This window comes from Nanorana parkeri, unplaced genomic scaffold, assembly GCF_000935625.1.
Source record: "Nanorana parkeri isolate BGI_ZX_2015 unplaced genomic scaffold, ASM93562v1 scaffold221, whole genome shotgun sequence".
Lineage (NCBI taxonomy): Eukaryota > Metazoa > Chordata > Amphibia > Anura > Dicroglossidae > Nanorana > Nanorana parkeri.
The window spans coordinates 1104322-1131817 of record NW_017306489.1 but is presented as its reverse complement, the minus strand read 5'-3'; the positions used below and the strand labels follow the sequence as shown (position 1 = coordinate 1131817).

Genomic DNA, 27496 nt, shown 5'->3' with positions numbered 1-27496 from the left:
AGTTATTGCTGGCTCTGCCTCTAGATAGGCAGAGCCAGCTGTCACTCACGCAGCTGGGAGGATCTCAACAGTAATGTCGGGATCCGTCCCGGCTGCGGCGATCTCAGTATACCGCGATCTGTAGCTTGCGATATACCGACCTTTGGGTCACGGGAGGACGCTAGTTTAGGAGAATACTTACCCCATAGTTCTCCTTTAAGGCACTTGAATGTATTTTTAAGATCTAGCTCCTAAATTTAGTGTCACTTTAAGCCCTGGGTACCTGTGGAAAAAAATGGGTTTACAGAGGAAAATAGAATTTTGGTTCCACAGATGAACACCTCACCACACCAATCCTGCCAAAGTCTGCCTTTTGAGAGAATCACTTTCCCTAAAATTTCAAATGAAAAAAAAAAACTTACTGTAAATCCAGTTTGTATTGACTATCTGTCATGACTACGGGTAGGCTACATGATAGGCAACTTCACATTTCCTATTAGAAATGTTAGTAGCAACTTTTAAAGATGTAAACTTTAAGATCCCATTTGTAATTACAAAGATGCGCGTCGGGCTTGATTGTTAATGTGACCCAAAACATGGCAAACAAGATGCACATTATTTTTTGCTCACAAAATGTGAAACAAATGCTTCAGCGCTTTACATACTGATCAGTTATTCTAATACAGGATCCATCTTGCACACTCATAGGGCTATCTATATTTCGACTAATAGGGATCTCTTGAAATTATATTTTAGAATCTGAGCTGTACCGCGCCTTGTGAATAAGTCCACTAATGTACAAATGTGACCCCCTTTGACTCCAGACAGCTCTCCTGTGGATCTAATAGGGTCATCCATATCCTTGTTATGGCTCCCTGTTCTGTGAAAGTGTGACCTTGCTAACTGAGCACATGCTGTGTGTTTGTGGATATCAGTCTATTCACAGTGAGAGGTCTACATACCCACTTCCCTTTTTAAACATGTAGCAATGTTCCTTGGATGATACATGTGTGATAACAGGATAAGTGTAAGAACAGCTGTCTAACTTAATGTCTCAATAACAGGGAATTCCCCCAGGCTCACTTTCAAGAGAACCTGTTTCACCCATCAGTCAATTAGACCCATGTCTGAAAAGGCAAAGTACAGTACAAAGCTGAACCTACAGTAGTAGTAGTAGTACAGTAACTCTAAGGTTTTTATTTTCATTACTGAGGCAAATATAAACTTTCATTATTATTTAAGAGAGTTTGAGGAGTAGTAGAGAAGAGAATGTTCACTAAACTTCAGCGGTTTTATAATTTTTTTTCTGCCAATAGAAATCTAGTTACTAGGAGGAGGAGATTATTGCTCACCACAAAATCATGAGAAAAATGTACCCTACACACAGGGGCGTAACTAGAAATCACAGGCCCCCATAGCAAAATTTTGTATGGGGCCCCGTGATTGCTAGTTATGCCACTTGCAGAGCCCACCATAGACTCTCTATGGTGGGCTCTGCAAGGTCTCAGTTGCGCTGTACGCCTCTTACCTGTCACCTCCGGGGTCGCCGCCGCCGGGCCCCTGCCTCCTCTTCCGTTCCTGGGCTCCGCCTCCTTCTATCGACGGGGCCCGCCTCCTCTTACATCACTGGCCCCACCTGCTCTTAGATCGCTGGCCAGTGATGTGAGAGGAGGCGGGGTTGCTGTTAGGCGGGCCCTGCTCCTTTACTGAAAATGCCGGTGTAACCGGCCTATTTTGCCGCATCTGCTGGCTGTCACTGAAACAGCTCCGCAGCAGCTGTGAGGGGGAACGTTCTCCTTCACAGCAGCTGCTGAGCTATGTCAGTGACAGCCAGCACCCGAGACGCCATAGCGACCCAGGCGGCCCACACGGCATCAGAGGGATGCTGGGCTCCCCTGTGCACGGGCCCCATAGCGGCCGCCTGGGTCGCTATGGCGATTGTTACGCCACTGCCTACACACATTTTAAAGGCACTCCTTTTGAAGGCTTTTTGGGCCCAAAACACCCAAAAGAAGCTCATGTACATTTTCTAAGCATTGAACAACAACACATCGTTCAGAAGTGAATGTGTACAATATAATACCATGGAAATATGCACTCTGGATGTCCTGGTCTAGAATCTTTGGCTATCATTAGCCATACTGGCCTGGATTCTTTGAGAGTCATTAGAAGTAAAAGAAGAGCTCCTATGAGCATCATCAGAGGTACTGGCCAAGCCAGGACTAGAAGTCCTGGCTTGGATTCTCAGAGATCTGCAAAACCCAGCAGGGACCCTGAGCTTACCAGCTGATAACAATTCCTCTGCCTCGAGACTCTGTAGCAAGTGTCTCACTTGCCAATAACCAAGCATAAGTGCTATCACATGTGAAGGGGGAGGCATGTATAGCACCGTGTAAGGTGGATTGGATGGTAGAGGAGCACAGGGAAAGTAAGTACACACTGTTTTATGTCATTCCTGTAAAGAACCTGTTACTTGTTTGCCTGGTGAGGACAAACTACTAGTTTAGTAAGTGCATAATGTCTCACTGCAAATGGCTAATTATTTGGAGGTATGAACATGACCCTCATTTGTTTATCACTCGGCTGTAGATCCTCAAACCATCTCTGAATTGGTGCTGACACTGTCCTTCCTTCTGGAGGGTGGCTACTTTTGTTCCCCATGGTCCCTGTGTGTGTTGTAAAGTAGCCACTGCTCCAAGCTCACTCCTGTGACGAACTACAATCTCAAAATTAGTTAGCTAATATGTATTAAAGTTATAATATAGTTATAATATATCATGGAAGTGAGCTTGGAGCGGTGGCTACTTTACAACAACACACACGGATTGAAGGAGAAAGAAGGAAGGAAAATTTATCTCAAACTAAAACATTTCCAAATGTGAGTGTGGTTCCCAGCTGTGAAAAATCATAATAATTGTAATGAGCACGTGCATGGAAAATTAAAATTACATAACTTCCGTGCATCCCGGGATTGATTGTTAGAATTTACCACATGGCAATGAAATATCATACAAGATCTGTCCAGTCCTCGATGGCACCATTGAACACTCAAACAATTTGTACAACCTTCTGCAGGTGTATGGCCAGCTTATCTAAACCTATGTAATGTATGGTTAGCATTGCTGATGTAATATGCTGATATATAAAATGAATTTAATGGTTACCCTAACAAGCCGAGCCCTTTTAACCAGGTCGTTGAGTTTGCGTAGGGCTGAGTTCCTGGGCAGATTCTGGATATCTTGAAATAAGTCCTGTTCTTCCAGCTCAAACAAACGCCTGTTGTTAGGAATCATGAGCGGCTCAGACCAGAATGAACCTATGTAGACTCTCAGCACTTCTGGTGTATTGAACACTTTGCCCAGGGACCACATGAGTGCACCATAGACACGCATCAGTTGTTGTGTTTCCACCATGTCGGCCTTATTAAGGACAACACGGATCTTGTCTTCATTGCCCTTGAGGGCTCGAATAGCTTCTGAGAATTCATCAGAAATCTCCAACTTATGGGCATCAAACAGAAGGATGATACGATCCACTCGTTCAGCAAACCACTGCAGGACCGATGGAAAGTCATAACCTGGAACGAGATGAACGAGATCGGTCCAATTAGCCTTAAAAACTCAATAACAGTGGATGCATTAAAAATAGCAAAATATAAGTGTACGTCAGCCATCCTTTGTGGAGGTGAGGAAGCTGATCAGTCATTGTGTTGGACAGTCATAGGGTCCCCACACACCTTACGATTATCGTACGAGAATCGCGGGAAATCCCGCAATCGTACGATGATCGTAAGGTGTGTGGAAGCCGTGCGACCTCTACTACTGTAAGGACAGTAGAACTTACGGACATGTTCAAAAACCTGCCGAGCATCGTACGATGTTCGGCGGGTTTGTGGCATGTCCGTACGATAACAGCCGCACGGGCCGGTGTGCGCAAGCGCACACTGCCCGTTCGGCATTGCGGTCATCGGAAGCCCGCCCCTCAGGGGGCGTGGCTTGCGATCATCGCAAGTACGATCTGCCTATGCAACATAGGCAGATCGTACGTTTTTTTAAGTACCTTACAACCATCGCAAGACAAAAGTCTTGCGATGGTTGTAAGGTGTGTGCCCAGCCTTAGGAATAAAGCTTTAACTACAAGAACTTTCATGGATGCTTTGGAAACCTTCAACTTGATGAACCCCCAAGTGCAGGATGGAGTTTAAGTTGTAACTCTGTGGTTTGCACCTCTGTGTACATAGATAGTAAATAATTCATAAATTCACATTATTTAAGAATGCATAATGCAAAACAGGTTTGTTGGGGTAAAAAAAAACTATTAAGGAAATATATACAGGCTGTATATTTTATATTTGTTAAAAAGGTATTTTAGCAAACCTTTTTGCAGATTCTTACCTGCATTTGTTATTTTTATACTAAGTTGACTCACTTAAACTGAGGTTTGGGTTCAAAGGAAACAAAAAAAAAAAAGGATAGAGAAAGGTGGGGTTTTTGAGTGGCTCCAGAGGGGACACAACCAATAAACTTCAGTCTTGTAATATATGTAAAAAAGTATAAATTTATTCAACAATTGACTAAAATCAATGGATATGCATCAAAGCATGTATAAAACATATACACAACAGGGATTGACAAAAAACCTCCTATCAGCCCTTGTGCTCCACAACCAAGGTTGGTCTATGTACTCATAATCTTATACATATAATGAGAACATCACGTGTAGATCAAAAGAGAGGATGTAGTTGAGTTACTAAACCTCAGGTGGGAGCAACAATCTTAAAGGGGTGATCATTTCTTGTAAGGTAAACTCGACGCGTTTCGCACCTAAGGCGCTTCTTCGGGAGCAGAGGGAGTTAATCCCTTCGGTGTGAGGTCACCAGGTATTCGGTACTGGGTGGTATCGGATCAAAAAACCAGTAAACCCAGAATGGAGGAAGATGGATGGCTAATCAGGCGGGCCTGGATGCTAAAAGGTAGCGTGGAGAGATATCCACAGGGAGAAAAACAAGTGAAGTCCAGGACAGCTGATAAAGAAAGGTCCTCCAAATACGACCGCTGATGTTGGTGGGGCCGTTACCAGCCCTACACGTTTTTCTCCCTGTGGATATCTCTGCACGCTACCATTTAGCATCCAGGCCCGCCTGATTTTCAGTACCATAAGCGGTAACCCCAAGCCACACTCGGAATTACAGTCTCTTACCTTGTCCACGATCCCCGCTGTGTCCTCCGTCTTCCGCTGAGTCAATCACGGCAGGCTTTGTATTAATTAATACAGGCTTTGTGGTCATTAATACAAAGCCTGCCGTGATTGGCTCAGCGCGGTATACTGTATGTAGCCGAAGCTACATACAGTATACCGTATCCTTCCGTATGTACCCGGCGTATAAGACGACCCCCGATTTTCGGGGGATGTTTTAAGGTCTCAAAACCCGTCTTATACGCCGGCAAATACGGTATATCTGTTTGATTAATGCAAAAATACCTGTTGCTCCTGCCAAACACCTTTTGAGCTGATAACTTCCTGTGCCTCTAGTGCACTGTTATCAGATAGCATTGTTCCAATGTCCAGAATACCTTTCCCCTATGTTATAGAGAAGAACCCTATCCTATATGGAAATAAAATCATGTTCCTCATTAAAGGAGAACTATGAGGTGAGTGATTTTCACTCAACCTCATAGTTCGAGCCGACGTGTGACAATTAAACTGTCACACGTCGGCTCAATAGATCGAGAAGTGAACGAACACATACCGTCGCTCGCTCACTTCTCGATCGCATCCCTGCAGAGAGCCGTGACTGTCACTGCAGGGATTCCCCCTCCTCCCCGCTCCGATCCTCCAGCGCTGACTGGCGGAACGGACGGGGGAGAGGGCGGGTACAGTATCTAGATAGGCAGAGCCAGCTGTCAATTTCGCAGCTGGGTGGATCTCGACAGCATTGTCGGGATCCGTTCCGGCTGCAGCGGTCTCAGTATACCGTGAGCTGTAGCTTGCGGTATACTGAGCTTTGGGTCACGGGAGGACGCTAGTTTATGTCCTCCCATGACCCTTAGGAGAACAATGGGAAAAAACACTTACACCATAGTTCTCCTTTAAGCAAATGTCCTCTTGTCCTTTGTACATTCCCAGGGTTACAAGTTCATACATCCCATATATTTTCAGACCGTGGATAAATTTATACTTAAGATTTAAATCACCTCAATGTCATGTGTAACAAGCCCTGCTTTTCTAGCCTTTCATTTTAAATGAATCCAGCTATCCCTTTTATCAATCTAGACCCTGCCTTGATTTTCACATGCCCTATAAAGTATGGTATGCTAGTACCGGCATATACCAGCAATCGTCCTTAGTCTAAAAAAAAAATAGACCAAAATCTGATTGGATACTATGGAAAAGCCTGTCTTATTACATAAGCCCAATGTGGTTTCAGCGTTACTGTTTTAATAATTTGAGTATGAAAACATGTTGGCAGTAACAGCTGTATTTGGAATATGAAAAAGTATAAACAGTTTATGCAAAGCTAGACCTTAAATAATTCCATGATGAATAAGAGCAAACCATCAGCTGTGAATAACAGTGAAATGTTTATTAAAATGTAATTAAGCCGGTCCTAATGTATGTACTTTTTTTCCATATTTCCATGAGCCTCGATTTAGTTAAACCGGAGTAAGTTTGGATTCTAATAATCCAGCCTGCTGTTCTTCAGTGTCTGTTATATATCGGCCGTGACACCTGCTCAACACATGAACCAAAGCAGCGCAGGAAGAGTGGTGTGTAGACGATATCAATTCACACAGTGGACTTATGAAATGGAACAAATAGAAGTAGAGATTTCTAGCTTAATATTCTCAATGTCGAATGAATGCTTGGTTGGCTTCCATGGTGGGAAGCCCAATTTTTGTTTTGTATTAGTCCAAATAGTAGCCCTCATTTATCAAATCTGACTGAAAGAAAAATGTCTATGTCCCAGATAGCAAGGATAACTTGCCACAAACTTGTGGCAGGGTTAAATTGTAATTCTTGTTAACTTGCTGCACACATTCCTGGCAAGTTGTAGACTTGCAGAACACTTGCAGCACAAGTTCTAGTTGACACTTTTTGAATTTGTAGCAAATTTGCTAGGCAAGTCTACAGCAAGAGTTTCCCGGTGTTAGCAAGAGCTTTGCAAGTGTACAGCACTTTTGCAACGCACGTTGATCTGGAGACTTGCAATGCAATGTAATTTTCAAACTTGCAGCTCAATTGCTTGCTATCTGGGGTGCTTATCCTGGAATGGGTCCTCCAAGCCCTGGGTGCCACAGTTCTTGCCTGGCTGTGACCTGGGCGCATGGGAGATAATTCCCTTTTACGCATAGAAGAGGCAAACATTTTGTTTTACTGACACAGAGGTTTTCTTATCATTTTCAAAGTCTCAATGTGCAGTTTATACATCCAACAACCAGAGTAGGTTGTTATCATTTTCTAGGGAGGTCGAAGACTATTTGGTTATCAAAACCAATGCTTTAATTGGCTACCTCATAAAACCAGTCGGGCTGTATAGGACTTCTTTAAAAGCTAACATTTTAACCCCGTGATTCATGGATAACAAGGCGAAAGATCCTATTCCTATGGTTTGCCATACACATGTAGATATCTCTCATTCAGCCCTGCCGGCTGAACAAGAGAAATCACTTGATTCTCACATCCACAATGAACAGTGTGACTGGAGAAATCTGTACTGCCAGCTATTATATCAAACAGCCACGGGCACCTGCGCCTGCCTGATTAGCCGAACAGTGACTGGATCTGATGAGATGTAATTTGTGTGCATCCCACAGTTCCCCACCCAACTCCTTTGATGTTAAAATTAACTTTTGTTAAGCGAGGGGGTGGCGAAAGGGCTACACACGGCTCAATTTCTGGCCAATTCAGCAGAAATTAGCTGAACCTCGAGCCATGTATGGCTAGCTTTAGGTACTATGCTAATACACAAAGCAAGACTTTCACCACCACTCCTTATGTAGGGACACAGTTAGAATTTCGAACAAACGAAATCAATTTCGGAACGTTCAACTTTCTAATTGTTCATGGTGTCAAATTGATGATCAATTACGACCGCAGTGCCAAAAAATTTGAGGAGCATGTTGGAATGATCGAACTAGATTCTAACAGTGAATGTGGTTTTCGTGCAGGAAATTCTATTACTTCCAAAATCAAATATTAGATGGAAACAAAAATCAAACAATATTTTTTATCTGATGGCGTTATAAAACATTCCAACGAGATTTTTCATACGAACGTTCAGTTAAAAATCTACCAGTGTATACCCTACTTTTCTGGTCAGGACTTTTTAGATATGGTTTCAATATCTGGACCTCTTAGTGTATGTAGAAGGTTTCCTTAAAGTGTATGTATAACCAAAGTGTTTTCTTTAGTGTTTGGTTAGAGTAGGGAAGGGATAAATCCCCTGCCAAGTAGTTATTTTGCTGTCTGTGTATCATTGGAGGAGTTTCTTTTTACTTCCAGTTCCAGAGAAGCTAAGTTATTGAAATTTACTAAAGTGAGGGAAATTTCCCATTTTCTTAGACAGTTATTCCTGGAACAAGCATCCCCAATGTAGCTGAAAGTTAGACATGAACGCCTTTAACCATATCCAAGCAATTGAGGTATATCTTCTTAGAGTGAATCAAAGTAGGACAGAGATGAAAGAACAATGTCCACCTTAGGAAGAAAGGAGGCTTTGGGCCGCAAAACAAGCTTATCTTTGTGAAGGATAAAAAAGGGTTCTTTAGATGACAAGGCTGCTAATTTACCTAGCAGAGGTATTGGCAATGAGAAAAGTTACTTTATGAGGTAGCATAGATAAAGGGATAGCACTGGAGGCCTTTGAAGAGCCAAAAGAATCAGGTTGAGATCCCATGTAGTCACTGGCGGTTGTACAGGTGGACCTGTGCAAGTCAAATTTTGTACAAAGGTGTTCGTTAGGGAAAGAGAAGCAAGCCGTCTTTGAAATGAGATTGCAAGTGCCGATATTTGACCCTTGATGGCACTTAAGGACTAATCCTTATCCAGACCAGATTGTAGAAAGATCAACATCTGTCCCATGGAGTATTTTTTGGCCTTGCACCAGGAAAAGCAGGCTTTCCACATATTGGCACGATGTGGACTTCCTAGCTTTAAGGAATGTAGAGATGACCAAATCAGAAAAACCCCTATCACTTAGTATATGGGCTTCAACATGCCTCAATGGCAGAGACCATGAAGCAGGGTAGTAAACTGTCCCAAGGGACAGAAGATCTGATGATCTGGAGGAACAGCTTTAATGTGACTTGTAGTACAGGAGCAGAATCATGTCTTCTTGGCTCCATTGACTTTTAAAATGGGAGCGCATAAAAAATGTGTGTAATCACTAATTTTGTAAAAGGTTTTCATGCCCACCTATTAAAGTCTAGGAGGCCAAAACGCATGATTTGGCCCAGAAAAATGCTTATGTGGACAAGTGACACAGGTGTGAACAGGGGCCATTGTTGCAAAAAGAACCACAAAATGTATAGGTGTTAATGGAGCCTAAGAAAAATGTTTTGCTTGGAGATACACTTTCAGGAGTTTTTAATGTGCTGGTACAATATCTGTGTATAATAATAAATTGTGTATAATTTAATAGACTGAGTCAAATGCTGTTGACACTTTTCTATTTTTACATATTCTAGTAATCTAGAGGAATTGACTATATCTAGTCTCCAGCTGCTGCCTGTAGTTGATCACTTTGATACACTCTAAGCTCCACACACCATTGTTTGTTTTTTTAAAGACTATAGCCACACAAAACGCATCATTTTCAGCAAGTCAGTCCAGACTAGTAGACATTCATTGACAGAATGGAGCAGTAAGGCACACCAGCTGCATAGCACTACTAGGCAAAAGGAGTCATGCCTAAATAATGAGCAACTATGGCTGCCCCCATGCACATACTGCATATCATCACAAACTTTACAGCAGTGTTTTGAAACATAACCACATATTGATAAGATTATGTATATGAAGCTAATCATTTCACGATATACAGTATGCCTATAAATGTTACAGTGTTCAGAATATATAAACAGTCTAGGCTGTTTATTAGGAAATAATCAACAGAGAAGCCATAGGCACTTTGTCGAGAGGATGCAATTATATTATATGTGGTCACTAAATCAGGTCAGCAGGATTGAAGTCTCTCTCCCCTGTGGCCCGAACCTGGAACGGCTTTGAAATGTACCCTCTGGCAGGGAGAGATAAGGGAAAGGTTCTTTGTTAGTGGAAAAAGAAATCTCACTTCACACAAGGGATATGATTTCATTATTTTCTACTCTGGAAACAAGAACATTCCCTCCTCCCCTTCCCTGCATTTGAGCTGCCTCTCCCTCTCCCTCTCTAAGACTCAAACTTTCCAGCAAACCCAGGGAACCTAAAGCCTTTTTAGGAAATTTAGATCTGGGAGGGAGCAGAGCCCAGGGGAGATTTGCAGAAATGGCATGAGTCCAAGTGGAAGACTCTGTACAAGTGACAATCAGAGCCATATTGTACTATACAGTTACACAGAACTTAAAGGAGAACTATGAGATGAGGGATTTCCACTCACCTCATAGTTCTAGCCGACCTGTGACAATGAGACTGTCACAGGTCGGCTCCGTAGATCGGGAGGTGAGCGAACACATACCGGGTTCGCTCACCTCTCGATCCTGTCACAGCTCTCTGTATCCAGACCAGATTGTAGAAAGATCAACATCTGTCCCATGGAGTATTTTTTGGCCTTGCACCAGGAAAAGCAGGCTTTCCACATATTGGCACGATGTGGACTTCCTAGCTTTAAGGAATGTAGAGATGACCAAATCAGAAAAACCCCTATCACTTAGTATATGGGCTTCAACATGCCTCAATGGCAGAGACCATGAAGCAGGGTAGTAAACTGTCCCAAGGGACAGAAGATCTGATGATCTGGAGGAACAGCTTTAATGTGACTTGTAGTACAGGAGCAGAATCATGTCTTCTTGGCTCCATTGACTTTTAAAATGGGAGCGCATAAAAAATGTGTGTAATCACTAATTTTGTAAAAGGTTTTCATGCCCACCTATTAAAGTCTAGGAGGCCAAAACGCATGATTTGGCCCAGAAAAATGCTTATGTGGACAAGTGACACAGGTGTGAACAGGGGCCATTGTTGCAAAAAGAACCACAAAATGTATAGGTGTTAATGGAGCCTAAGAAAAATGTTTTGCTTGGAGATACACTTTCAGGAGTTTTTAATGTGCTGGTACAATATCTGTGTATAATAATAAATTGTGTATAATTTAATAGACTGAGTCAAATGCTGTTGACACTTTTCTATTTTTACATATTCTAGTAATCTAGAGGAATTGACTATATCTAGTCTCCAGCTGCTGCCTGTAGTTGATCACTTTGATACACTCTAAGCTCCACACACCATTGTTTGTTTTTTTAAAGACTATAGCCACACAAAACGCATCATTTTCAGCAAGTCAGTCCAGACTAGTAGACATTCATTGACAGAATGGAGCAGTAAGGCACACCAGCTGCATAGCACTACTAGGCAAAAGGAGTCATGCCTAAATAATGAGCAACTATGGCTGCCCCCATGCACATACTGCATATCATCACAAACTTTACAGCAGTGTTTTGAAACATAACCACATATTGATAAGATTATGTATATGAAGCTAATCATTTCACGATATACAGTATGCCTATAAATGTTACAGTGTTCAGAATATATAAACAGTCTAGGCTGTTTATTAGGAAATAATCAACAGAGAAGCCATAGGCACTTTGTCGAGAGGATGCAATTATATTATATGTGGTCACTAAATCAGGTCAGCAGGATTGAAGTCTCTCTCCCCTGTGGCCCGAACCTGGAACGGCTTTGAAATGTACCCTCTGGCAGGGAGAGATAAGGGAAAGGTTCTTTGTTAGTGGAAAAAGAAATCTCACTTCACACAAGGGATATGATTTCATTATTTTCTACTCTGGAAACAAGAACATTCCCTCCTCCCCTTCCCTGCATTTGAGCTGCCTCTCCCTCTCCCTCTCTAAGACTCAAACTTTCCAGCAAACCCAGGGAACCTAAAGCCTTTTTAGGAAATTTAGATCTGGGAGGGAGCAGAGCCCAGGGGAGATTTGCAGAAATGGCATGAGTCCAAGTGGAAGACTCTGTACAAGTGACAATCAGAGCCATATTGTACTATACAGTTACACAGAACTTAAAGGAGAACTATGAGATGAGGGATTTCCACTCACCTCATAGTTCTAGCCGACCTGTGACAATGAGACTGTCACAGGTCGGCTCCGTAGATCGGGAGGTGAGCGAACACATACCGGGTTCGCTCACCTCTCGATCCTGTCACAGCTCTGTCACTCACGCAGCTGGGCGGATCTCGACGTCCATGTCGGGATCCGCTCCGGCGTCTCGGTATACTGAGCTTAGGGTGACGGGAGGACGCTAGTTTGTGTCCTCCCGTTACCCTAAGGAGAACTATGGGGAAAAACACTGACCCCATAGTTCTCCTTTAATAAGATTTTTTCCACTTTTCAGCAAGAAGGTGTGAAACCAGTTGACCTTCTGCTGCTTATTGGCAGGGGTATCCTCTCATGCTGGTTAACTGTTGTAACAAAGCAGCCATGCAGCTCCAAATTTACCACCACTCGGAGAAGTTTGGCTTTCTCCTGCTGCCTGAAGGAAGCCATTGTTTTACTATTAGGTGGTTAACACGGTCCAGATTGAAAATCAGTGGGTTTTCACAGGTGGGCTGTGACTTCTGAAGAAAGCAGCATTGATGGGCTCAGGTGTCCTTAAGGCCCCATTCACACTTGAGCTAAGTGTCTCTGGTAGTTTTATCAGGCAGTTTTTGAGCGTTTCTACGCATTTCAGGCTTTTTTAAAATGTAAATATTTTTAGCCAATGAAATGCTATTTACTAGGCAAAAATGTGTCTGAAAAATGCATGTTTATCAGGTGCTCCCATTGAAGTCTACTGGGATCGAAACACTTGACTCTGCTCCAGAAGAACCTCATGCACTTTTTTGAGCTAAAGGCACTTTGCCACAAGCCACAGAATGCTCAGGTGTGAGCAGTGGCGACTCTAGGAACAATATATAGGGAGAGCACATAAGATACCACAGTCAAATCTGGGGGGGCACTGATAATTTTCATTGCATGTCGCAACCGCTGGGCGCCGAGAGCTGATTTAATTGCGGATGGCATCTGCGCCCTGCGGTTGCGACATGTATTCCAACGCCGCCCACAATCCTGAATACCGCAACCTCGGACGCCATCCGCAATTAAATCAGCTCTCATCGCTCAGTAGGTGCTGAATACAGCAGGGGCTGACTGGCAACTTTTAGCCCAGGGGACAAGTACAACCCAGAGGCCCATGGTGCAGCGACTCGGCCTCCCTCCCGCTCTGCCTCTTCCCCACCTTCTCCCCGCCCCTGTCTGCCACTTTTGCCATCCATGTAACTGTAGTGTGAATGGTCGAGTGATGTGAGGACCCCTAGTAAGTCCATGACCTACTCCTACATGGCCTTACTCCGCTCTATGTCTGGTACATAGGCACTCTCGCCCACTGTAGACAGCCGCTGGCTGTCCATGCTTCTGGGCTGTGGGCTGTGAGAGGAAAGTGGGAGGGGCCGGACAGTGTCAAAGTCAGTGTTCTATAATTTTTCTCGATCCTATAAATTTTCTCGACTGTGTCACTTCCAGTGGGGCCGAGTCATCAGAATCGGCTATTTTCATGAACCCCTTTCTTCATGACATGCACACCTGGAAGTGACGCGTTAGAGAAATTAATGGGTTGAGGAAAATTATAGAACACTGGTAGTGTAGGGATTCCTCATCAGTGCTGTGCGCGTGTACGACTGCTGCGACCCTGGTATTTATGCCACTAACTCTAAGCTGTAGAGGGACTACAAATCTCAGCAACACATTATAGAGCAATGCAGAATAATACCACCAGCTATGGAGGACTATAAATCTCAGAAATACATTATACAGCAATGCAGAATTCCATTACCTATAGAGAACAACAATTCCAACCAATACATTATACCCCAATGTAGAATAATACCAACAGCTATAGAGGACTATAAATCCCAGCAATACTTTATACAGCAATAAAAAAAAACACCAGCTATAGAGAACTACAACTTTTAATTTAATTACATTTTTTTAAATATTTTTTTTAACTTCATTGCTGGAAGCAATAGCCAGCCTGCTATTGGATATTTCAAATTGCAATAGCCAATAACAGGCTGGCTACTGCACCCACCCACTGCCTGCTGTCAATCAGCAGGGGAGGGACCTGATGTTTTCCATCAGGTCCACCTCTGTTGATTGACAGCAGGCAGTGGGTGGGTGCAATAGCCTGTTATTGGCTACTGCAATTTAAAAGAGCCAATAGCAGGCTGGCTATTGCGGTCAGCTGGAATGAAGACGATCGCGCGGCTGTCAGCAGGAGAGGAGCACAGACGCCGCGGAGAGGTGAGTAGACTGCGGGGGGAAGTTCATAGACTGTCGGAGGTTTCTCCTTACAGGCTGTAATCGGCAATCTGTCCCCACTGACACAGATAGCTGCGGCCGATTACAGTCTGGCGGGGGGGGCACACGGGGGGGCAAGTGATAACCTAGGGGGGGCAATTGCCCCCCCTGTAGCGACGCCACTGGGTGTGAGCAAGGGCAATTGAACATGATGGGATTCCTCCTGCTGAGCATTGTAGCACTTAGGTATTCGCACTACAAAACACTCAAGTGTACACGGGTAGTTCTGAGAAAGACATCACTAGAAATTAGCAGCAAATGAGGAAGGTAATATTTTTCAGAATTTGATAAACATAGGGGCCCATTCACAAAAGGGTGAAGAGTTTGGAGAAGGCAGAAGAAGGGAACAGTCTAGGCCAAAATTGCTGATTTCCAATTCAGCTCACTTTCCAGTTCAGCTATGTTGTCCTAGATTGTTCACTTCTGCTGCCTTCTCCAAACTCTTCACCCTTTTGTGGCAAGCTCTGTAAGAGTTTTGCTAAGTATATTAGTTATTTCCTCCCTAGACTAGTGTTTTAGATACTTCCATTATTTCCCAGAACCCCCTGTACAGCATTATCATTGATTATAATTACTACAGCAAAGTTCAGTATCTCCACAGACAAATTTCACCCTGATATATGTCCGTCCAACCTTTAACCAAGAGCTGTAATGTTCTCCAGACTGTGTGAACCAAAGCCAATTCTTACAGGAATTCCTGTGTCTGTGCTAAGTTCACCCTAAACAATATGCTTACATTCACATGCTGACTATGGCTTGTTTGCTCATTCTCCTAGGTCTGTGATGGCGAACCTATGGCAGGCGTGCCACAGAGGGCACGCAGAGGCCCCTCTGGTGGCTTGCGAGCCTAGGTGTCGGCTGCTGGGCCCCACACACTCCAGGTTCTTACCTGGTGTGCTCCATGCGGGCCTCCGTTGTTCCATGGGTCTCCCATCCAAGTCACATTAAGTGATCCTATTTAATATATTGACGAACCGTCATATGTTAAATGAAAATTATTTCATGGTGGTCCAGTGAGGATCAGTATGATCAGCATCTCTTGCTGATGCAGACCATACGAAACGCTCCCTAGTGTTGCGGTTGCCCCCCTGTCAGGAGCGATTAGTGTGGTCTGCATTAGCCAGAGATGCGGATCACACTGATCCTCCACTGAACCACCAGGATAATCCCCAAATGCCCCACTGGACCTCAGGGATGCAGCCCCCTCCCTGCAAAACAGGTAAGCAGGAGAGGGGGCAATTTTTTAATTATTAAGTTTTATTGTGATGTGTGTGTTTCATTACCTGTGTGATGTGTGTGTTTTTTAATGAGTATATAATATAAGTGTGATGTGTGAGTTTTAATGCGTGTGTGATGTGCGTGTTTCATTATGTGTGTGAAGTGTGTGTGCTTGTGTTTGTTTTTTTATGTGTGTGATATGTGTGTTTTTTAATATGTGTGTTTTTTTAATGAGTGTGTGATTTGTGTGTGTTTGATTACATGTGTGATGTGATGTGTGTTTCATTACATGTGTGATCTGATGTGTGTTTCTTTAATGAGTGTGTGATATGTGTGTTTTAATGCATGTGTAATGTGCGTGTTTCATTACGTGTGTGATGTTTGTGTGTGTTTTTTTAATTAGTGTGTGATGTGTGTGTTTTTTAATGTGTGTATTTTTTTTAATGAGTGTATGATGTGTGTTTTTTTCATTACGTGTGTGATTTATTTAGTGTATAAATGTTTGAATATGTGAGTTTCCCTATTTTGCCCAAGGCAGTGATGCACAAACTGCAACGCAATACCAAACCTTGTTTTCAGTGTTGGCACTTTGAGATAAATACATTGATTTTGCATAGCAGTTTGGGCACTCTGATTCAAAAACATTCACCATCACTGCCCTAGGTGCTTCACAAAGGAAGTTATCCAACTAATTTGGAAATGACCTATGAATGGGGCCCAGTCCATAACTCTTTTATCAAGAGCATTGGATTAAATTACTGCACATTTACTACTGTCCCTTTGGAGTGAGAATTTCATCAGATGTCGGTGTTACAAGTACTATCTAGTATCTCCCCACCATGTGTTACGTTTTGCATAGATACAGCATTGTTCACCTAATGTGTCCTCAGGTATCATTAATGGGACAAGTTTTCTTTACTTGTGTTTCAAGAAGAGCTAAACTGTAGCATTCTAAAGGTGCCCATACACCTGCCGATTATCGAACGATAATCGGCAGGTGTATGGGCAGCGGGCAACCTCTTCTACTGTAAGGTCCCACGACATTCGTCTTCCGAGCACGCTTGAAAACCCGCCGAAAATCATACGATTTTCGACGGGTTAGTGGCGTGCTCGGGAGACGAATGCCGCACGGGCCGGTGTGTGCAAGCACGGGGAAGCCCTCAGCGGGGAGGGCTTGCGATGATCGCAAGTACGATCTGCTGTCCAAGATGGGCAGATCGTACGAAATTTTAATTACCTTACAACCATCGCACAACGAAAGTCGTGCGATGGTTGTAAGGTGTATGGCAAGCTTAAGAGTGGCAATACTTAGACCAATAAAAGTAAGTGATGAAACCACTGAGTACTTCCAATCACCTGGATCAAGATCAAGTGCAAATGCCACTTTCTGTAATGGAAGGCTCTCAATCTCTATCTGAATCTCTATTACTGGCGCGTGATCAGCAACAATAGATCAGCTGGTATGGCCAGCTAGGGTCCATCTTACTCCTGCGTGATCAGAGCCATCATTTCCAGTAAGCACAAGGATTCTCACAACTTGCTCCTAGCTTTGACTATCCCACCAAGTACACACTGTATTCCTTATAAGCTCTTAGTAAAGGAATAATATTGTCATTGCCCAAGGCTAGAGTTCTCCCGGTCCTGGGGAACACCTCTGTTTGTGCTGCTGCTTAGTAACAGTTCAATACAGAGCACAGATCACTAGGGGGGAGCCGGGAATTAGAATGCAGCTACTGGATTCTGGGAGGGATTCTCCACTGACAGTGGCAGAGCTATTTTTATAATAACCCTGGTTATGCTGATACAATTTGCAGCAGAAAAGGGTTTCAATGTGAATGCTTGCTGACACAGAAAAAGTTGTTTCATAAACCCTCACGGACAGGGCCCTCCTTACCATCTTGTCTTGATTTGTATTGTGATTGTAATGTCTTTCTTATATTGTAAAGTGCTGCGCAAACTGTTGGCGCTATATAAATCCTGTATAATAATAATAATATCCTCTCAAATTCCTCATTATTATCAGTCAGCAGGCAAACAGTTAAACAGCTGCCGTTAAACAGCCATGCCTAATACTGAACATTCAACAGAGCCTGTATTCACATATAACACAGTGATGCAAAAACATAGCAACAGAGGCCCAGACACATGGAAATAAATGAGTAATGTTCCAGTACGTTCAGGAATGTGCCACAAATCTGTATTCCTCTACAGAGCATGATTCTGGTAGTCTTCCCTCTATGTGTAGCATTGCAGAGTCTCCCAGCTGGCACGGTTGGATTGCACATATGTATTATTATACAGAGCAATAAAGTGGCCAGCTTGTACCCCTCTTCTCCACAAGAGTATACATGTGTTACAGTTCTCAATTTTACAGTACTTGGCTATTGCTTTTTTCTAATATACGTTACGAAGCTCACAGTGATAGGCTGCCCCCTATGTATTACAGTATGCTTTCTTACAGTGGTGGGTTGCCCCTCCAATATATAGACAGTATAGATCCTAACAGTTGCAGGCCGTGTCCTATAAAAAAATACTGTACACCACATGTGTCAAACTCAAGGCCCAGGGGCCGAATTCGGCCCACCAGGCCATTTCCTAGACTTCTACTTTCAGATCTAGGTATTAAGTTATTACTAAAACCAGTAATAATCAAATGCAGAGGCAATTATGATGAAGATTAGATACATTTATATAGTCTTACAGATACCTTTGAGGGCAACCATAATGTTGATGCGGCCCACGATTAAATTGAGTTTGACACTCCTGTACACTGTCTGACAGTAGCAAGCTGCCCCTCTAATATATACCAATATATAGCCTGACAGCTGCAGGCTGTTTCCTATATAAAATGCAGTACATTGACACTATTAAAGAGACCCTATTGCCAGACCATTACTTTCAACAACAATCTTCCCATAAGATTAAATGTGCATTTAACATAGTTTATGCATGCTATAAATAGTGTTTACCTGTAAAAGCCTCCTCTATGTAGATATCTAAAATCCCTGAGATTTCCGCTTGACGCAGCCATCTCGGATGTGAAGTCATCAGCCCAGCAGCAGACTCAAAGTGACACTGTATTATTCTCCTATATCAGTATAACAGGCCTCATAAAGTATGGGATATTCTTGATTATCTGGCCTTCTCCTGAGTTCTACACCAAGGAATTTTTCCAACTAATTTGGAAATCGCCTGTGAATGGGGCCCAGTCCATCACTCTTCTATAGAGATCAGTGAAGGAATAAAGTACTGCACATTTACTATTGTCCCTCTTACAGGGATCCCAACCTGAAAGAAGCAATTTCAGGGAGGTGTCCCTCTCATTTCAGGGAGGTGCCCTCTCCCCCCCCCCCATCCGCAGAGGGGGGGTTAGTTCTCTATAACCCTAATTAGTTTGGTTGCCCTCTGCTGGACTTTTTCCAACTCAAGGGTCACTATTTGCAGATAGTGACCCGGCCGGGATTTTAACCGGGGACCCCCAGTGCTGCAAGGCAGAAGCGCTAACCACTACGCCACTGTGCTGCCCGAGAGGGAGGGAGAATTGAATCAGATGCTAGTGCTACAAGAACAAAATTAGTATCTCACCACCAGAGATCAGGAAGGGCAGAATGGGGATGTACGCAAGGTAGCAGCTTTGGTCCCACTATCCCTTTGACTGACATTGATTTGGATTGCAGTAGGTACAGAGAAGCTGCCATATTTGCATGGTCTTTACTGGCATGTAATGGCCCGACCAGATGCCTACCTACAAGTGCAACTAGCTACAAATACATCCTCCATTGTGAATGACCGGCAGGTGTACAGCTCTGACTAGTTGCGCTGTCCACTTTTTACGGCAGCATTATGAAGACTGAGCTGGGCTACCAGGACATCCACCAGGTCCTAGGCTCCTGCTTCTGACTACTTGAGCAGTGGCAAGCTGCCACTCTTATGTGCTATAGCACAATGTCTAATAAAATTAGGTTATATAGTCATACTTACATAGACATGCATACAAGGGACAGTTTGGGTGAAAGCCAGTTAACCTACCTCTTTGTTTTTGGGTTGAAGGAAGGAACTAAAACACCAGGAAGAACTCACAGAAATGCAGGGCACACCAACAGACTGCATGCAGTATACTCTATTATCCTTGATGGTAACTGAACGAAGGTTTCTGGCCCTGCAAGTCCCAGTTGTAAGGCACCAAGTTCTTGGGTGTCATTGACTTTTTTTTAGACTGAATTATAAGTCTGATGGGTACATCAACAGCAACAGGTAACCCATCTCCTAAGGGCGTACACAATGCTACTGGCTCCCATTACTCAGTGTTTACACAGAGGAGCCAAGAGGCACAGAGCCAGAATCAGAGCCTGGGCCACTCCTAAGTAGAGGGGATATTTCTATAAACAATAGCGGATTATGTTTAGATCAGTTAATGGGTGCAGATTCCTGCTGCCCTTTGCCCTTCCCTTCTCCAGACATACAGGATAGGACATCCTGCACTGTGTCTGACCCAGCTCACTGGACATGTCTTCCTAAAAGTCACCTAGTCCCAAATCTAAAACTGTCTTCCTTAAAGTATCCCTCAACCTTTTTGCAACATTGTGAGAAATCCAGTATCATACAGCGAGGCATCAGATTAGTATTTATTACATTACAATACCCTTTTTCTTAAAAAGGCTCCATTATGCCCAGTGCAAAAGGCTTCTGCTTGCAATCGAGAAGGAATTGACATAATGGAAGGTCCTACGTGTGTAACAATTGTAAAGTCACGAGTATGTAATTGCAAGTTGCTGATGATAGATCCCTATCAAAACAAGCTAATCTTCCCTGGGGGTAAATCATTTCAAAACCTGCACAAGCATAGCAAAATAGATATTATTTCATATAGCGGATACGCAAACTTTGTATTTTTTACAAAATATGTCTGCATTGAATAATTCAATTTGTTAGCTATGATATAACTATATATTTTAAAATGAGAAATGTACAAAATCTGGTTTATTCGGTTAGACAAAGAACACAGCTATATGTGCAGTTATTATAGTAACCCAGCTGAGACTGTCACAGGTCGGCTCAGTAGATCGGGAGGTGAGCTAACACATATCGGCGTTCGCTCACCTCTCGATCAGAGAGCCGTGACAGGGGAGGGGCTGGTTTCCCCCCTCCCCGCTCCGATCCGCCAGAGCTGACTGGCGGAACGGACGGGGGAGGGGGCGGGTACAGCTGGCTCTGCCTCTAGATAGGCAGAGCCAGCTGTCAGTCACGCAGCTGGGTGGATCCCGGCACAATTGTCGGATCCGCTTCAGCGGTATGGCGTCTTAGTATACCGCGAGCAGCAACTTGCGGTATACTGCAACGTCTCAGTATACCACGAGCTACAGCTCGCGGTATATTGAGCCTAGGGTGACGGGAGGACGCTAGTTTGTGTCCTCCTGTTACCCTAAGGAGAACTATGGGGAAAAGCCTTGACCCCATAGTTCTCCTTTAATTAGGGTGTAATCCCATTGATTGTGATGGGTAACTGCACTTTGCATCATCATTTCTCTGTGCACTGCATTACTGATAAAGCCCCAGGAAATAATGTTCATGTTATACAACACAGCGTTGTTTATTGGTGTGGCTATGTATGAAGCAGAGTTTTTGTAAATAGCAACCTAACAAAGTTCACTTTCTCAGGGAATAACATATGAAACCAGATTGGTTACTGTGAATAAAAGCTCCACTTTCGCTTCAGTTCCCATACATTAGTCACATTGCTTTTAGATATTTGTGGGACTCCATCTAGTGTGCCCCTAATAAAGTAAAACATGTACATACATCACATGCACCAGACCAATAATGGAAGGATCCAAGAATGCTTTAACTGTGCATAAAATGATCATAAGGGTAATCATAAGGGATCATAAGGGTTTGTTGCAGCTGTTCTACTGGCATAATTCTACCCCATTGGATCTCATGTTAAGCAGTGAACTTAAAGTGACATTAAACCCTCAGATTGTTTTACATAAACCAATACTGTAATGTGTGCCTTACTGTAATCCATGGTAGTTTCCCTTCTCTTTGCTGCTCTTCCTTTTAAATCCTCATGTCTTCTCATGCTGGGGGAGAACTTCCCTTTGCAGCTGAGTGCCTCTTCCTGTAGTGCTGGCTCAGGTTGTGAACCTACACACAGACACCGTGTATCCATTTCAGAGACAAGGCAGTCTGCTGCAAAACAGAAGTTCTGCCCAGCATGAGAAGAGATACAGATTTAAAAGGAAGAGCAGCAAAGAGAAGGGAAACGACCATGAATTACAGTAAGGCACACATTACAGTATTGTTTTATGTTAAAAAATCTGAGGGTTTAATGTCACTTTAAAGTGGAACTTTCCCCTTATCTTTCAAATAACTGCAAACACACCTTTAGAAATGTTTAGTAATGACAATCTACAAACACATACTTCTAGATAATTGCCGACTTTGTATTTTTTGCATACCTTGTTTCTCTTTTCTATCCCAGTCTTCTGACAGTGGCCATGTTAACTTGGCAGATTACTAGCTCTCCATTTACTCACTGAAACCCTGGCACATGTGACTAGGACATGTGACTATGCACATCATCCCAGGGGAGGAAATGCCTTTCCCTGAGATCTCGTGAGATTACAGATGAGATTTCTCAGCAATACTCTGCTGATGTAAACTTCCCAGGATGCAATGGTTGGGCACATTGCATCATTTGTGTCAAAACAGGACCAGGAAGTAGATAAACCCTATTTGTAAGTAAAGCAAAAATATGTTTGTTTAACTAAGGAATGTAATATGATTTTAAGCAGAGCTGTATGGTGATGTGATTTTTAGTGAAAGGGGGTAAAGGTTCACTTTAAAGTGACATTAAATGATAAAATGTTTTCCCTCCCACCAATGTTAATTAAAGCACTTACCTTAAATGATGTTTCTTAATCCGATCTTCTTGTTCTTTCCTGTCGTTTTCAGCCTTCGCTGCTGCGGGTCTCCGATCCAGCGCTGACTCCTCTGTCCTTGCTGGCACTTCCTGTCCAACGTTGTTTGCATGCGGGTGCACGCGTCCAAACACTTACCTTGTGTCTCTCCTCGTCTCCGGCCGAAAATCCGAACTGCACATGCGCCCGCCCCAAGATGCTTTGCGGCCGCCCGAGAATTTTCAGATCTTCAGACGGGAGCGCGAAGACACAGATAAGTTTAAACCGCTTTTTAAAAAAAACTTTTTGCATACATCTACTGAAGATGTATGCAAAAATATGTGAGAAACCCTTTAAGATCTACCTACAGTAGCATCTACTTCCCTGAGTACATTCAAAAGCCCTGATTAAGGGCGAACTCGTTTTGCCCTCGAAAGGCCTTGGACGCCATATGATCACTTTATGTACAATTAAAGCATTTTTTGATTCTTCCATCATTGGTGGCGCTTGCAGTGTACGTATTTGAGTCATTTTCCGGGTACCCGCTGAAGGGGAGCAGTGTTCCACATTAGCAGCCTTATCAGAGCAACTTAGCACATCGAATGATTATGGTCTTTCCATGTTCTGGAGACGTCTCAGCGCCTCTTTGATATAACTTTCCAGCAAAGCAAAATGATGAGTATGACGTGTGCAATAACAAGTTTCCTTCTCGTTAGTAATTTGCATGGTACTCACCTCTGCTCACCCTCTGCTTGGCACCAGACAGGATGCCAGGAGTGTCTATCATGCTAATGCTCTCCAGGACTTTGTTGGGCAGCTGGGCACACATGAACCTGTGTCAGAAGACAGATGACAGCAAAGTTAGAAAAAAATGAACATGGGGTAGAGTCTGAGGATAAAAGAGATGTGCAGTTTTAGGGTAAGCTTCAATTAACAAGAATCCAGAGACATTACTGTAGAGTTTTATAGTTCTATTACTGATCATGTGACTAGAAAACCTGAGCTTGTGAGGTATTTTGACCCGACTCTGGCATACAAAAAGCCTGATGTAAAAATAGTCAGTTTCTCATAGCCACCAATAAGATTGCCAAACCAGCTGCCGACGAGCCTGAAGCACTCCCAGCATAGCTCATTACTATTTTTAAGCTGCATAGATTGTAATCCACATACATGATTTCTCTCATTAAGCCCTGATGAAGGGGCAAGTTTGGATCCCTGAAACGCGTTGCATACTCTACTTGAATGCCCCCTGACCGTAATGGAATAAAGTTGTATCTGGACTTTTATTTATTTATATCTTATTTTAACTGGTGTGGTGATTCAATTCCTACACCTACCAATTATATTGAGGCCTGCCTTGGAAGTCTGCATGTGTTTGGTAATAAAAGGAGCAGAGGGGGGAAGCTGCACAAGTTCCACTTTCAGTGACACTATGAGGAGCTCCTTTGATTCTGGTTACAGCACATGTTAGCAGGACTCATGTTTGGGGAAACCGAATGGACTATGTGATTTGGAAGGGGAAGTTTTGGGAGAGTAAATTGTACTCATACCAATACTTGGAGCCGAGACGTGACTCTGCAAGAGAGCTGTGAGAGGAGTCCAGTAGGTCCACTCACTACAGGTTACCTGTAGAAAACTACAGGAGGGGGCGGAGACAAGATCAGTCACTCTGCATAAGTAAAGAGAGCAGCAGTACTGGTCTTTATTACAGGAAGCTCCTGCACAAAGTGTCACACTGGATTACTGAACAGATCTGGATGAAATGCACAAAGCTCACCAAGATTCAAGTAAGAATACACATGGCTCTTGTATTTAGACCATATTTGCTTATCCTGGAGTTGAACGTTAAGCTGGCCATACACTGTTAGAGTTTCAGCCGATTCAAAGGAAATTGTAACTTTGACAAACAGTGACTGCTGCCAATCAGCTACACTGTATAGGTATTCTGAGGTGCCGGCTGTCTGAAAGCCATAGCCGGTGGGGAGATTCCTCCATCCATGCTGTTTAGAGAGAGGAAAATCGAATAGATTTCTCCCATTCAACCTCTTATACCTATCCACATGTGTATAGCCAGCATTAGTGGAGCCTCAGAGGTAGTGGCCTCATTACATTTTGTGTTTTTTTTTTTTCATTTCAATGCTACTGATCTCCACCAGGTTTTTTCAGTCACTTCCTGTCTACATGCAGTAACCACAGCATCGGCTGCACATCTTTAAAGGAGAACTATGGGGTCAGGGCTTTCCCCCATAGTTCCCCTAAGGGTCACGGGCGAACACAAACTAGCGTCCTCCTGTGACCCAAAGCTCAGTATCCCGCAAGCTACAGCTTGCAGTATACTGAGACACTGCAGCCGGAATGGATCCCGACAATGCTGTCGAGATCCACCCAGCTGCGGAATTGACAGCTGGCTCTGCCTATCCAAAGGCAGAGCCAGCTGTGCCCGCCCCCTCCCCCGTCCGTTCTGCCAGTCAGCGCTGGAGAATCTGAACAGGGAGGGGCACTTTAAGCCCACAGGTACCCAGGGCTTAAAGTGACACTAAATTTAGGAGCTAGATCTTAAAAATACATTCAAGTGCCTTAAAGGAGAACTATGGGGTAAGTATTTTTCCCCATAGTTCTCCTAAGGGTCACGGGAAGGCATAAACTAGCGTCCTCCCGTGACCCAAAGGTCGGTATATCGCAAGCTACAGATCGCGGTATACTGAGATCGCCGCAGCCGGGACGGATCCCGACATTACTGTTGAGATCCTCCCAGCTGCGTGAGTGACAGCTGGCTCTGCCTATCTAGAGGCAGAGCCAGCTGTACCCGTCCCCTCCCCCATCCGTTCCGCCACTCAGCGCTGGAGGATCGGAGAGGGGAGGGGGGAATCCCTGCAGGGAGATGTGAGTGACAGCCACTGCTCTCTGCAGGGATAGATCGAGAAGTGAGCGAGCACCGGTATGTGTTCGCTCACTTCCCGATCTACTGAGACAACGTGTGACAGTTTCATAACTGATTTCCTAAAGAGGACAACAGTGGACCATGCCTGCGCAATGCGTGTTGGCTTCTAGCCTCAATCAGTGACCCATGTGACTGTGTGGCCACCAAGGAGCACAACTGGGAGACAGTGGTCCCCCTACAACAGGAAGTGTCTGAACAAAGACTTTTGTGGCAGGATGAAGAAGTAATCTTTTAACAAATGCTGCAAATTTTAAAAGATTGGGGAAAAAATTAACCTGTTCAGGCTTATGTGAGATTTTAGAGAGCGGGTTTAGTTCCACTTTACACTGCAGAGGAAGAATAACCGCTGGAATCTGATTGGCTAATAGGGGCAGTGCAGCCTTTCTTATCCCAGACATCCCAACTCTCCCAGACGCTCCGGGATTCTCCCGCTATTGGATAGCGGCTCCCGGCCGCCCGGGAGAGAAACACTTCCTCCCGGAAAGGTTTATCTGCTGGATCGAGCAGATAAACCTTTCCCTGCAATCGTTTTTTTTTTTCTTTTCTGACATTGGGAGCCACGGCCCGACCGTCAGTCAGAAAAGAAACACAAAGGCATACGAATCCATAGCTAGATTCCTATTGGCTATTTGGGGGGGGGGGCGTAGAGGGCACCTCCCTGAAATGAGAAGGACACCTCCCTGAAATGGCTTCTTTCAGGTTGGGATCCCTGTTATCCCCACTGAGCGATCTTATCAACAGTTCCTGAAAATGATGTGTGGAGGAGAGGACACTGGGTACATTCAGGATTCTTTGTTTATATACCATTCTAGATACATACGTGTGAGGAAGCCATTTCCAGCAAACATAAACAATGTCACTCTAATAATACCCAGGATCATGTAATCTTAGGAAATGTCTATGAGGCCTGAAGAAGAAACGTCATTTGCTCTCTACTCTGTGGTTGGTTTTTAATATATTCTGGGGTAGACCAAGTAAAGCAATATTCAGAGTGAAGCAAATTCTCCCTTATGGAGTTGCCACAACGTACACTGCCTGCCCCCAAAAAAGTTACACACTCTAATATTTCGATGGACCGCCTTTAGCTTTGATTACGGCACACATTCACAGTGACATTGTTTTGATAAGCTTATACAATGTCACAACATTTATTTCTGTCCAGAGTAACATGACTTTTTCACCAAGATCTTGTAGTGGTGATGGGAGTCGGACCTCTGTGTAAAGTCTTCTCCAGCACATCCCAAAGATTCTCAATGGGATTACAGCCTGGCCAATCCATGTGTGACAATGATGTCTAATGCTCCCTGAACCAATCTTTCACAATGTGTGCCCAATGAATCCTGACATTGTCATCCAGGAATATGCCGAATGTGCCATCAGGGAAGAGAAAATCCATTGATGGAAAAACCTGGTCATTCAGTATATCTAGGTAGGCAGCTGACCTCATTTTTTGGGGGACATGACGTTGCTGAACCTAGACCTGTTATCTAATGGAATGCTCTGACCTATTTGCTTAGCTAATTCCAGGTGGTGATATTTTTTGACCAGGCTGTGTATTTACACCACATTTCAAGTTCTTGGTACTGCCCACTTTCTGTGAGTACTTAATTACAGTGCCATGTATAAAGAGAACCTGTCAGGACAGAATTTTAGGAGCTGCCTGGTTTTTTGATGATGCAGGCTCCCAGACTGTTATCCTTCTCCTTCCTTCATTTACGACAAAGTGATATTAAAGGAGAACTATGAGGTGAGTGCTTTTCAGTCACCTCATAGTTCTAGCCGACCTGTGACAATGAGACTGTCACAGGTCGGCTCAGTAGATCGGGAGGTGAGCGAACACATACCGGGTTCGCTCGCCTCTTGATCCTGTCACGGCTCTCTGCCGTGACAGGAGG

At 43.8% G+C, this 27496-nt stretch overlaps 1 protein-coding gene across 1 annotated transcript in view; it reads right to left on the bottom strand.

Annotated features, from left to right (window-relative positions):
• The window catches only part of EHD2 (EH domain containing 2), a 50437-nt gene that overhangs the window by 17942 nt on the left and 4999 nt on the right, over positions 1-27496 (bottom strand). Inside the window, exons 2-3 of the mRNA XM_018556026.1 lie at positions 23396-23493; positions 3144-3556 (exon numbers count right to left, since the gene is read on the bottom strand). Of these exons, the coding sequence (XP_018411528.1) occupies positions 3144-3556; positions 23396-23493 (511 nt within the window). The remainder of the gene's footprint in view (positions 1-3143; positions 3557-23395; positions 23494-27496) is intronic.